We start from the raw sequence: 13,799 nt of genomic DNA, 5'->3' as shown, positions 1-13,799 counted from the left end.
TCATGCTAAGAGAATGTCATGAGTCTGACTTTCTAGAGTGTATTAAATTATTAAATACAGAATAGATTAAAAACAGTACCTGTCTGCTTGTCCACTCTGTGGAACATATTAAAGTAAAAACTACATGACATTTCTTTTTAAAGGCCCTATATTTTTCTACATACCTTTTAAAATTAGTAAACTAAAAACAAGCAAAACACCAAGCATGAAGACCTCTGTATATTTTAGTTGGTTAGAAGCAAAAGGAAAAAGTACTCAAGAAACGTCTCACTAAAAATACCTGTTCCATCCACCCGTCAAAATTTAAAGATTTCCTACCAAAACATGACACAGAAAAGAGAGAGCTGAGGTATCTAAAACATCCTCTAGAAGAGACAGGTGACAGCGTGTGGGACAAATGGCCCTTCCAACCACACACTGCCACGAGTACACCTGGGATCCAATATGAATCAGTGGGTTCTGCTTTGGTTCCAGGACACAAAACCATGGGTTTATGTACCTAAGAAGTTAGGCATTTTGAATGATAAAAATTAAATAGGTTGCAAAAAAACCTTACATAAAATCCTTAGGATTTAATAGTAAGTCAAGGCTAAATGCCTTTAGAGAATTCATATTTAAAATGTCCCAAATAACACTTCATTCACAAATTTTAAAAACAGTTGAAAAGGTCAGTAGAAATGTTTGTTAAATACAGTAAGTATCTAAACTCTACCCCTAATTCATCTAAACTTATGGTGGTTTCCTTCACTGGGGGCCTCTCTCAGTTCCTTCCTATCCTGCGACACCCCAACCGTTAACCGTCTCAGAATCCATCACTTACAATGTTTTAAGGATCCAACGATCCCTTTCAAGCTTTCTGTCTCCCCTGCCCTTTTCCCTCCCATCCAAATAAACAAAAAAAAAAAAAAAAAAAGGAGGGGGCTTATAGCTTAATGCAGGGAAGGCAGAAGGGTCTCCCAGGGAGTATGCGAAGCCAGAGCTGAGTCCTCCGAGGAGGAGGGAGGAAGGACAACAGAAAAGCGGGAGCCCGGAGTCACCCCCAGGGACCCGGCCCTGCAGACCCTGCACTGGGACGTGGTTCTTGACTCCTGGGCAGCTCTTCTCTCCAGCAAGAGGGCAAAGGCGGGGAAGCCACAGAGCAGTGGCGTGTCCAGGACTCTGCACTGTGCAGGAACAACGCTACGGCTGTCACGCACACAGACCCTTGTTTTGTGCGACTATGTGACTAAACCTGTCTTCAACAAGTCGGTCCTGGACTACGAGCTTACCTTCCCAATGAAATGACAAAGAAATAAAAGACAAAATAAACAGAACAAAATTAAAAACCAAAAGTCAAAAGAAAACAAAAAAGGGATGGTTCATAAAACCCATCCTAGGAGGAAGGCTCCGGGTCTTCGGGTTTCTCCGCCTCCCCCACCGCACCGTGCCTGGGTCCCGTAAGAGGAGCCAAGCAGGTGCCCGGGAGGGTGGCCCCCGCCCCGCTCCCGGGAGGTTCATCCATCGGACGCTGCCCGGCTGCCACCAAGCGCCCTGGCCTGCGAGCTCCCAACATGACCGGATGACCTCCCCTTATGGCCAGCGTGTTAGAAGTTTACTGTTAACATTGAAATGACAGCTTCCCCATCCTACAGGACCCTCCTCTCCCGGGCCTGTCCATCCCTCCCTCCCCTTCACACTAAACTCCTCTCCCAGCTCCTTCAGTAACAAAGCCTTCTGTTTGCAGAACTTAGCAAAATGCTATTTCAGAAAAAAAGCTGGATGCAGGATCTAAGCTCTGTCACAATTCAGAAATGCTACAGAACCGAGCTTAAACAACTTTGTCCGGGACCTTTACAAATCATGTTAAGAACTACCCACATTAAAAACAGTTACGATGAAACCACTTCCCGCTCCCAACCCATAGACTCTCCTCCAGCAAGGCAGGGTGCAGGCACCTATATAGGGTGCTGCCTGTCCTGAGAGGGGGGAACCCCTCAAAATTTCTCTTGGAAAGAAGAGATGAGAGTTATCCTTCAGAAGAGTGTCGGCATAGGATTTAACAACGGGCCAGATGGATGGCAATGCAGTGCTATGTTCAGATACGTGGCTAAGTGAGCTGCTATTACATCACAAAATCAAAACAAGGCAATGCAAAAAGAAAGAGAAAAGTAACTTGGTGCCACATAATTATCTGCTGCTTCACGTTATGAGATATCTTGGTATTTACTGCCATTAGGCTTTTTGATTTTGTGAACAAATAATACACAGATCAGGATAAATGTATTGACTTACTACCATCTTTATAAAAATCGAATATACACACAAACACATCAACAATTATGGAACTGGCTCCATTAAACTTTGATACGACAACACAAAAGAACTAACAAATAGCTAAGATGTTGCTGAGTTGAAAGCATTCCCAATGACGTTTTAATTTTAAAAGGTCCGTATTTACACAGTAGGCTAAATGCTTCTGCATCTCATCTTAAATGCATGATAAATAAGAACAAAGATAATGGTTGCAGCAGATCTCCCACGAGGGTTCAGCTTACGCGGTCTGACTTCACTGCGAGAAGCGCAAAGCGCAACAAAAATGGAAATAGCGTTGCTTTCTAATTCTGCTTCTTCCCTTTTCTGCAGTTTCCGTAAAGGAAACTGACTCTTATTACTGGGATGGTCTGGTACTAAGAGCCCATTTCCAATGGTCGTTTTCAGTAAGAGCGGCGGGACTGCGTGTGGCTGTTCTCACCGGTGCTTTAGGACAGGCCGGGAGACTTTGCTGATGGCCTTTCCGGAGCGTTCTACCAAGAGAAAGCTTGTGTGTGTGTGTGTACAGTTACAGACACACGCCTTCCCGGTCCCTGCCACACTCGGCACCAAAAGCAGACCTTACGGCAGCGTGAAGCCTGAGAACAGTGGTGCCCACACCGGTCGGCCTACTGACACTGGCGAAGCGTGCTTCCATGCCTGCTTCTCAGAGACTACGTGCAGACTTTTGGTTTTTAAACCACAGCACGCTCAGATCATTTCAGAAAGTGGTAAAAATTTGTTAAACTCATTTTATTGCATCGGGAAGTTTTCAATAATAAAGTAAGTTGGTAAGCCTTCCCACTACACTTGGGCACTAAGTGGTTTGGAGTTCTCTTTAAAATTAGAGCCCATAAGCTACCAAACTCATCAATTCAACGCAACTCTCTGTGGACTGAGATAAATAAACTACGCCTTTTAAATATATAAACACATCCGTATCTACCTGTGAACACAGTGGGTACCGATGGCCGAGGAACCCACTGACGGGCACAGGGACGCGTGGACGCCCTCCTGCCGGCACCGTGAGGCAGGGCTGGCTTACAAGCCCGTCTTCCAGAGGCCGGTCAGAGGCTTTCTGGACCAGAGGTGGCCGGCTCCGCAGCTGCAGGTGTCTAGCACAGCCTGCGGGTGCCCGTGGCTTCCTGGGAACAGCTGTTTCTGAAGAGCAGCTGCCAACAACCACCTGCAGCTTCTCTTAAGCACACGATGCCATTTTAGAATCAATGCTACAGAAAGTCTCACAGGGTCTGGAATATTCTCCTCTAGTTCTTAATATTGTCTTGGTAACTTAATTTGAAAAAAGATATAAAATTTCAACTGTGGACACAGAGGAGACAAGCCTTGTGCCCTCATCCTCAGCCCCTCCTTCTGGAGACTGACAGCCCGGGGGCCGCACTCGCTCGAGGCAGTGAGTGGTAACAGGCTTCTGGATCCCTTAATTCTATTAACAAATGTGACATGAAATCGTAGGTATAAAACATCGCTAAAAAGTCTGAGCATGCCCTAGTATTATTTGCTCAAATAGTTCACGTCCACTTTAGAATATCCAAAGTAGTGAAACGCTTCATGAGCAGAAGACAATAAGGCACTTTTTTCAGTGTTCGCCCAGAACAGACTCCACTAAGGTTTCTTATGCAGAGTAAGTCTCACCTAAGGGAACCTACCCAGAACTACTAAAAGCAGTTTCAACGATGACACGGACACATCTCAGCCTGGGCCACGCTGTCCCTGGAAGACAGCCGCCCTCGAGCCACACGCCACGGACGGCGCCACAGCGTCGCCCCACTCTCAGGTCCAATAAAGGACGGTGCAGCCCCTGCTCAAGTGGCCTTTGGGGAAAAAGGGCGATCAAAGCAGTGATAACCGGGCTCCCAGAGAACGTCCCATATCGCAGAGCCAGAGAGACAGACACGCCGCCCTGGACTGCATTTAAAAAGAGAGAGAACACTGGACAGGTCTGTTCTACTTTCAGGCTGTTCCTCCACCTCCAGGGCACGGCAGACCGTGCTCTGTGCCACGCCAGGGGCCTGCCAGCACTCTCGCCTTACTGGGGAAGAGTGTGAAAAAGTGGGCAGTTCACCTCGGGACTAGGAGCATACAGTTGGCGCTTTAGAAATATCGACAAGAAGCAGAATCTCCGTTCAATTGGCACCACTCCCAACCACCCCACTCATACCCTGGCTTTCCAGGATATGCAAATGTCGATCAATAATCACCCAAATTTTAATCTAGGTTTTTACAAGAGCCTTTTGAGGGCTTTCTGAGGAGACCACTCAAGCTAAGCTTGGTTGAGAAGACTCTTTTCTAGCCTGCACTGAAGATAAGTGCAACCATTATCAAATATTCTTTGCTGTGAAAAATACTTGGAATTTGTGACATTAATGTTCTTTCCTGAATCTAAGTTACTGTGATCGATCAGTCAGATCACGAAGAACAACGTCTACATGCATCGTAAGCACTTTGAAAACAAAAGAAAACGAAAAACTTGGAGTTCTTTGCGGTGACAACAGAATCTGAAGCAATCAGCCTAACACCAAACTCCAGCTCGCTGTGCAAGTTCAGCTCTTCTCCGTCAACCCTGCGGCTGGCTGGCGCTCTAGACAGCAGCCCGGAGAGATCTAAGCTCCTGGGGATTCTGCGCCGGCTGGCAGCTCTCTTGAAGAAATCCCCCAGTGTGTGTACAGCACGAGGTCAGGTCTCCTGCTAGAAGTCACTCCACGATCAGGGCCACATTTATGTGGGATAAATCTATCATATGCCTGCGAAAATTGAAGGAAACGATCAACGGTAACTCTGCACGTCAGCAATCGGTTCACCAATGCTGACCGACGAAAGCCTATCCCAGCAGCAGGCAGCTTCGCGGAGGAGATCTACTCAAAACAAGGGCTGATTCTCCACCTGGCGAAGGGCAGCTCTGCCTGACGAGGAGGTTTGCCGTTTGCTCTGTGTCCTGCTGCACTTCTGCGGCAACAGGAGCACCTGCTGCGGCAACAGGGACAGCACGGCACAGAGCCCCTCCCGCGCCCACTCCACCGCGAGTACAGAGCGCACCGCTACCTGTGGAATTTCTGCTGGAACGCTAACGCGTGGGCTGGCTCCTTGAACTTAGCTATGGCTTTCCGCTGCTGGGGAAGCATCTGTAAACTCTAGAGGAAGAAAACAGAGAAACATTTTAATATCACATTGTGAATGGTAAAGATAAAAAATATGTATATTCATACATTATTAGCTTTAATACAATATTTGAGTCCAGGCTGACACTTAGAGCACTAAAACAAACTAACTTTCCTTTCTGTCTCCCTGGCAGCTTTTCTTCCCTATCCAGATAATCTCCCCCAAAGCAGTGCTTTCATAAATCATTCCCACAACAGCACTGACAGCCCCCCGCCTGGTGTTCAGACCTTCCGTCGCCTCGCCACCCTGGCTGCCCAAGTCGTCTCTGCGAGAGCCGGCGGCAGGTGCCCTTGCGTATCTTCCTACGAAGTGAGTTTCAGTGGGCCCCTCACTCATCTTTTTGAAGACCAACCCCCATCACATCAGAGGCTGCCGCTGTCTGCTGAGGGGACCTCCTGGTCTGCAGCAGGCAGCCACCCGAGTTTACATCCCGGACATCCAGGTGGGCCACACAGGGGGGCGGCTGTGCCTGCGGTTGCCATCGGCATGATGCGGTCACACTGGGTACTTAAAAAGTTTTGAGATTACCAAGTGGTTTTTTTCTTTTTCTTTTTTTTTTTTTCAGACAGAGTCTCACTCTTTTGCCCAGGCTAGAGTGCTATGGCGTCAGCCTAGCTCACAGCAACCTCAGACTCCTGGGCTCAAGCAATCCTCCTGCCTCAGCCTCCCGAGTAGCTGAGACTACAGGCATGCGCCACCATGCCCGGCTAATTTTTTCTATATATTTTTAGTTGTCCGATTAATTTCTTTCTATTTTTAGTAGAGATGGGGTCTTGCTCTTGCTCAGGCTGGTTTCGAACTCCTGAGCTCAAACAATCCGCCCGCCTCGGCCTCCCAGAGTGTTAGGATTACAGGCGTGAGCCACCGCGCCCGGCCTCCAAGTGGTATCTTAAATTAAATCTTTAGGAGTTCCAAGGGAGTCATCACCCTTTTACATAAAAGTACTATTCCAGAAGCCATTCTTTGTAGCAAAAAGCAAATGAGTTCATGAAGATCAACTGAAAGAAATGATAAACTCAGTAAAGACGCACAGAGACACATCTGAAAAAGGCAACTTAGATCTACTCCTCAAACTCACTGTGAGGAAGAGAACTGTGTTGTCTTCCTCAGGCCTCAGAGCCGGGATTCAGGGGTGAGGGGCAGGCAGGACAGCCTGGCCATCTACCAGGTGATGCTCTGTGGCGCTCAGGCAACCCCAACCTCCAGAGTGTGGTCCTCCTCAGTTATCTCATGGCCGTCAACTTAATGCTCCTGTGTGTGGGGCACAGAGCAGGTGTCACTGGGCAGCTCTGGTGCGGGGCTGGCGCTGTGCTGAGGAGCTGCACTCGGCAAGGCATTGCAGTGCCTGGAACTATTTGCTGCGTCTGGGTTTCTGTTCAGTGCAATACGATAGCTAGGGAAGTAACTAATAGTAATACGTAGTCCTTTAAAAGTATTTACACCATTTAAAGTATTTTTCAAAAGTCTACACTGGAAGCACACAGCTAAAAACATCAACTACTTCGAAAACGTTCAAAAAAGTTATACAGCATATGAAATAACTGCTCTCCATTTTAATAACCATAGCACTTCTACCAGCAAACAAGACTAGCAGAGCTCTAAAAAAAATACTCATTCTATGAAGCTGTCTTTCAGTGCTCCCGTAACAGCGTTTACGCATCACTACAACGTGTCAAGTCTCCACGTTACAAAGCATTGCTGAGGTGTGCGCGGGCCACGCCCCAGGGCGGCCCACGGCCGGGGGCTCCACGAGGCCGCCCAGCATGCAGGCCCCTCAGGCGCCGTGACAGCAGCAGACCGGGACTGTTTTCTCTGAAACAAGTTTAGTAAAACGCCAGACTTTCTCCCTTCTTTCTGATATTAAAAAAATGGATGCAGAAGAATTTTCTTGATTGTTTCACTTATCATTAACAGGAAAAGTAAAGCCCCCAAACTTGGTCTCTTGGGTACATTCTCGGCAATACGGCTTTTCTGGCCTCTGAAATTCTGCTGCGTTCCTGGATGGAGACTCGTGTCCCTCCCAACCCAGCAGACTCATCTTCAGCCTGCCCCCGTCCTGTGCGTCGTCCTGCAGGTGATTTTCAGTTGCTGCAACTATGGAGAAGCTTCCACGGAGAAAATGCCGCTCTCTTCTGTGACCAGGTGAGGGCAGGACAACGTCAGGAAGGTGTCATCCATCAGCCACAACAAGGGCGGAGCACTCCTCACGGGCACAGCCCTGCCTCTTGTGTCCTGTCTGTCTCCACAACAGGGCCCTTGTGCTCAGGCCTCGATGACTCAGAGGGATTTCAGCAACACCCCGAAGTGACCGTAACTTCTCATTAACCGCTGCCCACACTGCGGCAGATCTGACGGCACCAACTAGAAGATTTATCTCATCTGAACTTATCTTGTTAGTAATATAAAAATCGCTCAATTAGGAATGGACAAGAAGAACTAATTTTATACATCACAATTATCAACATTCTATAATTCGCAGATGGAATGTGCATATTGAAAACACATGCTCTTCTTTTGGGAAAACCCATTTCTACATGTATGTGGTGATTTTATTCCCTTTGGGTGATTTCACCATGAGAAACGAAGGTATGAGGCTGCCGAGGGTAGTGTTTGATGCAAGAAGATCCATTTATTTGTGATCTAAGCGGCTTAAACCTCCATCTGACCGAGGAGGTCGGAGCAGAAGCTTCCAAGGAGACTCCGCAGTCGGAGGGGCGACCCAGCCTTCGAACACGCAGCACAAGGAGCAAGGGCAGCCTGAACATGCGCGTCCTGCCTGCTGTTCACATTTTCGCTCCTTCTTTCAAAAGCAAACCCTATTTTCTAGGTATAAGATGGGATTGCAGAAATTGTCAATATTCAACCATTTCTGACCTACCAAAATGATACATGTCAGTGATTTCTTTACTAGGAGCAGAAGGAATGAAACTAGGTATCGAAAGCTGAAAGACTTTTGATCACCAGCTTCCATTCTGAAAATACGTACTGCCACCATCCAGCAACATATTTTCATAGAGTTAAAAACTTGTTTTTGCCCACAACAAACCAAAAGTTAAGATCTGTCTCAAGTCTACATGTTCACTTGTAAAGAACTACTCTCTTTCACCTCCCACTCCAAAGTAACTTGCTGGCAGGCACAGGGAAAAGGTTCACATACCAGATTTCACCCTGATTGACTTCATTTTTCAGAGTAAAGACGTCTTCAGACAATTTCTGAGGGTAACTGCTGTGCTACTATAAATAAGTAGCAATACAAGTAGAAAGAATACTCCTTCGGTTGGCAGCTTCCTGCACTTACGTCCAATAATCCCATCCAGAACCACTGATAAACCGCCATACTGCGCTACATTAACAGTGAAAAGCTTCAACAACCTGTAAATTAATTTCAGAAAAACTTCCATGTGGTTCAGAATCCTAGCCTCTTTTCCCCATTAAAAGTTCTTCACAGGCCGGGCGTGGTGGCTCATTCCTGTAATCCTAGCACTCTGGGAGGCCGAGGCGGGAGGATTGCTTGAGCTCAGGAGTTTGAGACCAGCCTGAGCAAGAGCGAGACCCCGTCTCTACTAAAAATAGAAAGAAATTAATCGGACAACTAAAAATATATAGAAAAAAATTAGCCGGGCATGGTGGCACATGCCTGTAGTCCCAGCTACACGGGAGGCTGAGGCAGAAGGATCGCTTGAGCCCAGGAGTTTGAGGTTACAGTGAGCTATGATGACGCCACTGCACTCTACCCAAGGCAACAGAGTGAGACCCTATTTTTTTTTTTAAAGGTCTTCCCAGGAAGAATCTGTGCATGTGTGCACATATATGTGCATGATTGGGGTTGTATGTACATGGTATGCATAGAGATAAACTAAAGTGTTGCAGGGATTCTAAAATGATTCTGCAGTCTTAAAAATCAAATTTTTTTCTCTCTCTGGCCAACAATTCCTAGCACCTTAAGGAACTACCTAAAGTTAAAAAATAATATGAGCTGTTTTTAAACACAAATGAAGCTGCTTAAAATAAGCCTAATTTATAAATCGCTAGAAATGCCCAGACAGGAATCAGACACCAGAGGGGTTGGGGCAGGGACCCAAGTGAGTGCCCCCCACAGGGGTGGTCTGGGCAGCCAGGCAGAGCCCTGGGGAGCCTCCTTGCAGTCGCGGGCGGCGCTGGGAGCATCCCGTCTCCCACCGAGCGCAGCCCGCCGTGTGCCCCCAGCAGCCCCAGTTCTCGACTGTTCTGTACGAATGGCGCAGTCCCCTCTGTATAGGTCACGGTGGGATCTCCTGTTGGCAGCAGTGCCTGCAGTCTGCACGACACTCCAACAGCAGGCCGGGGAGTGACAACACGAGTTCACGCCAGCTCGCAGGGCGGCTCCGGCACACGCCGACCCCCGCACCGTCTCCCGTTCACGCGAATCCTCACACGTGTTGGGCCTCTCTGGATGCCGGTTCTGGTGTCTTCTCTGAATCTCAGGGTCTGCGCTTTCTCTCACGCCCACGTCATCACTGCCCGTGCCCTGGAGCAGTGTTCCTTTTGCTATGATGCAGTTCTGACGCTTTTACAACCTCTGCTCTTTCACTGGCATCACGGTCGGCGCATCAGACTCACACATACTTACCCTTAAAACACATGAGCTCCTCAGAGTTCCGTATTCCCACACGGCTCTCCTTAGAATCCTTTTCCTTCTGGAATTATTCACAGCGCTGCTTTCAGAACCCAAGGGTGGGCCTCCGTTCGCAAGCCTTGCTGTGCTGTTCCAGGTCACGTGACTGGGCCTCCCACCCTCGTGACGGGGCTTTGCAAAGTCTACACTGACCAGGCCTGTGCTCTCTTTTTCGGTTGTCCAAAACTCCAAGACAACTGACCCGCTTTTACTTGAGATTCCACTGTTTTCCATCACCGGTCAGGCCTGCCTGGCCAGCCAGACCAGGGGCAGGGCAGGTGTCTCTCACGTGGTGGCCTGAGAGCCCCTCCCCAAGTGGCAGTCTCCTCTGAGGGATGCGTTCCGGTTTCTGGGCCCCCGTCGGCACGTCAGCCCCCTCTGGGAGCACACCCTGAGTGGGGGGCTTTACTGCCGCCAGGGAGCGGCCACACTGACTACCCCTCTTGTTCTCACCGCTTCAACACGCTTTCCCTCGGTAAAAATACACAGAAGCTTCTTGCTTCTTTCATTTCCTGTCCTTCTAGATCATGTCAAGGAAGAATGAAAAAGTTACTAGGGAGTCTGACAGAAAAAATAAAAATATCAGTCTTTGAGGGATGAAAGTATTTTTGAAAGGTTGGTTATAGTTCAAAAACTTTGTAAAAAAGACCGTATTTCTCACTGTGAGCTGCCTGCATCACTTCAGCCAATGTAAACAGAATCTATCTGGCATTGATAAGAGACCTAGACCAGGAACTGTTTAATTTATTGAAAGTATGCTAATTTTCAAAAATCACTCCAGTACTTAACACTAATTATACTTGCTTTTACATGATAAAGGGGATAAAATAATAAGTTTAATAAGTTGTTGATCAGTAAGTTTTCATAGTTACACAAACAGTGCATTGAAAACCCACCAGGTTAGGGCAGACTATGTGGCCTCTTAGCAGCTACAGAGCTTCATGCAAATTCCTTCTAGTCCTTGGTTCTCTTCACTTGTCAAAAAACAGGTCTGCTGTAGTCCCAGCTACTCGGGAGGCTGAGGCAGGAGGCTCGCTTGAGCCCAGGAGTTCAAATCCAGCCTGGGCAACATAGTGAGACTCTGTCTCTTAAAAAAAAAAAAAGAAAAAGAAAAAGAAAAGAAAGGAAAGAAAGGAAATAGAAGAAAGAAGAAAGGAAGAGAGGAAGAAAGAAAGAGAGAGAAAGAAAAGAAACAGGTCTGGGCTGCACGATCTCTGCTGAGGCCCCTCCTAGCTCTAGAATTCTGTGCCTGTCAGAGGAGCTGAAAGGTCTAGCCCGCTCCTCTGCAGCTTAGAGTCACGCGCCCTAAAGTAAGGCAGAGGCTGATCCTTAACTAAAAGTGCAGAAATCAGTCTGGACTTCTGTTTTCTGCAGTTTCCTAGATGGTTTAAAACCGTTTTCATGCTTATTATTTCACATTCGCAGACAAGTTTTGTGGAATACTATTGTAACTACAGACTCACCACTGTTCTTTGAACTACTGTTTATTCATTCAGTGAGTATCTTCCAGGTACATACTCTGGAGAAAATACTGTGTTCAGTAAATCAAATGCGAATCTCACCTTACAGGCTAGAATCGGGTGACAAAATCATTTGCAATTTCCAGAACTGCGGAGAGTCTGGCCTGCCTTATGTGGGCGTATCTGGTGGGTGGCCAGGGGTCAGACAAGCCCCTGAGTGCCAGTGTCTTATCGCCCCAAGAATCCCCCCATAATCAGGGTCTTCTGGGGGACTTCATGGAAACAGCACTCTAGTGAAGGGTGTCTGGAGCACTAGCGACCTGTGAGAGAGCTCGGCCCAGAGATCTTAGGTGTGATGATCAGAAAGCGATTCACGGGACGAGGAAGCTAACGTTCACCGAGTGTCTGCGCTGTGTAGGGGCCATGCTCATGGCTGGCACACGTGTTCTCTCACTTAATTCCTACCGTGGGGAGCGTGGCAGTTATCTCAGCTTTAACGGAGGCTCTCGAGGCGGAAGTACTCGTCTGAATGTTGCACACCAGGAACTGGCAAAGCCAGAATCTGAGCTAAAGTCCCATCTCAAAGCCCAGACTCTTGCTCCTACAGCCGGCTACATTCTGAAGGGCCAACACAGAGCCAAAAACAAGCTGACCATGGCTAAGGGTCCCCTCTGAGTCTCAGAGGACTGCTGGAAGAAATAACTAAGCTGATGCAGGCAGTGAACGGAGCCGTGGCTGGCGTGTGCAGGCACGGTCTAAATGCCGTCAATTATTACCACTACTGCTCACGCCCGGTGCGGGCCTTTTAATGTCCCTAAGAATCACAACAGAGAAATACTTACATTTACTCACTGAGGGACTGCAAACTTTATGCTCTTGTGAGGAAACTATTTCTTTTGTTTGTTTTTACACCATGGAGTTTCGTTTATTATAGGATATAAATTTTTTTCTTCCTAAACACAATTTTAGGCAAAACCCAGCAACGGGGAAATAAATACAATTAAGTAAAGGAGCCTCCGAAGTTACAATGAACTTAATTCCTGATCCTGACAGTTAATTTGGTTTTAGTCTTTGAGGGAGGTCCCAGCTGCCCCCCAGAGGAGGTCACTACTGAGAGAACGTAAGCGGTCACTCGAGGTGCCTGGCCTGGCAGAGCCACTTGACTGGCAGAAATCTGCCTCGCCCGTTCCCCGAGAGCAAGGCACGGCCTCCCCGCAACCCCATAGTCCCCTCTCTTTCAGGTGGAACCTTCTTTCTGATTCATTTCTTGTTAATGTTAAGGAACATCACGTGGTTCTCACTCTGACTGCGCCCTTTCTCATCTGGAATTCTGAAACACACTACTATACTTAGACCATTTCCATCCTAGTTACGACATTTCTACAAATCTTGTCATTCTTCCTTACTTTGTAACGGGCCTACAGATAAATGCCTTTGAAATGAATTTTCTAGAGAGGCTTATGAATATTGTTTAAGAGAATAAAATACTAATCTGATAGGAAAACTGGCTACCATATCACTGCTACACTGAAAAAAGTTCTCAGATTCCATGAGTTTAAAAAGTACAGTTAGGCCGGGCGCGGTGGCTCACGCCTGTAATCCTAGCACTCTGGGAGGCCGAGGCGGGCGGATTGTTTGAGCTCAGGAGTTCGAAACCAGCCTGAGCAAGAGCGAGACCCTGTCTCTACTAAAAAGAGAAAGAAATTAGCTGGACAACTAAAAATATATAGAAAAAATTAGCCGGGCATGGTGGCGCATGCCTGTAGTCCCAGCTACTTGGGAGGCTGAGGCAGAAGGATCGCTTGAGCCCAGGAGTCTGAGGTTGCTGTGAGCTAGGCTGATGCCACGGCACTCACTCTAGCCCGGGTAAAAAGAGTGAGACTCTGTCTCAAAAAAAAAAAAAAAAAAAAAATAGTACAGTTAACCTGTAGTTACTAGAATTTTGTATCATTAAAAGGCCCAAAGCAATAGGGTCTCTCTTGGTCCAGACACCACCACCACGTGCGTTACAACAGTGAGCACTAGGTGGCGCTACATCCCAAAGCAGACAGAGACATGACATTTTATTCCAAAACATTTGGGATAAAAAAACATTTATCCTGAAACACACAGAAAGACATTTTTCTTCCTCAAACCAGGGCAGTGGTGCTGAGACCTTGCATCACTTAGCACTGAGCCTCTGAAGTATATATTTAAACCATAATGAAGTCTTGTTATGA

General features: G+C 47.4%; 1 protein-coding gene across 1 annotated transcript in view; it reads right to left on the bottom strand.

The window, feature by feature from the left end:
- Positions 1-2,262: 2,262 nt before the first annotated feature.
- RBM33 (RNA binding motif protein 33) overlaps positions 2,263-13,799 on the bottom strand; it is a 108,707-nt gene continuing 97,170 nt past the window's right edge. The window contains exons 14-15 of the mRNA XM_012654148.1: positions 5,350-5,438; positions 2,263-5,051 (exon numbers count right to left, since the gene is read on the bottom strand). Of these exons, the coding sequence (XP_012509602.1) occupies positions 5,003-5,051; positions 5,350-5,438 (138 nt within the window). The 3' untranslated portion in view covers positions 2,263-5,002. The remainder of the gene's footprint in view (positions 5,052-5,349; positions 5,439-13,799) is intronic.

This window comes from Propithecus coquereli, unplaced genomic scaffold (assembly GCF_000956105.1).
Source record: "Propithecus coquereli isolate 6110/MARCELLA unplaced genomic scaffold, Pcoq_1.0 Scaffold439, whole genome shotgun sequence".
In the NCBI taxonomy this organism is placed as follows: Eukaryota; Metazoa; Chordata; class Mammalia; order Primates; family Indriidae; genus Propithecus; species Propithecus coquereli.
Note: the sequence above shows the minus strand (reverse complement) of the source record. Positions and strands in the feature narration are given on the sequence as shown.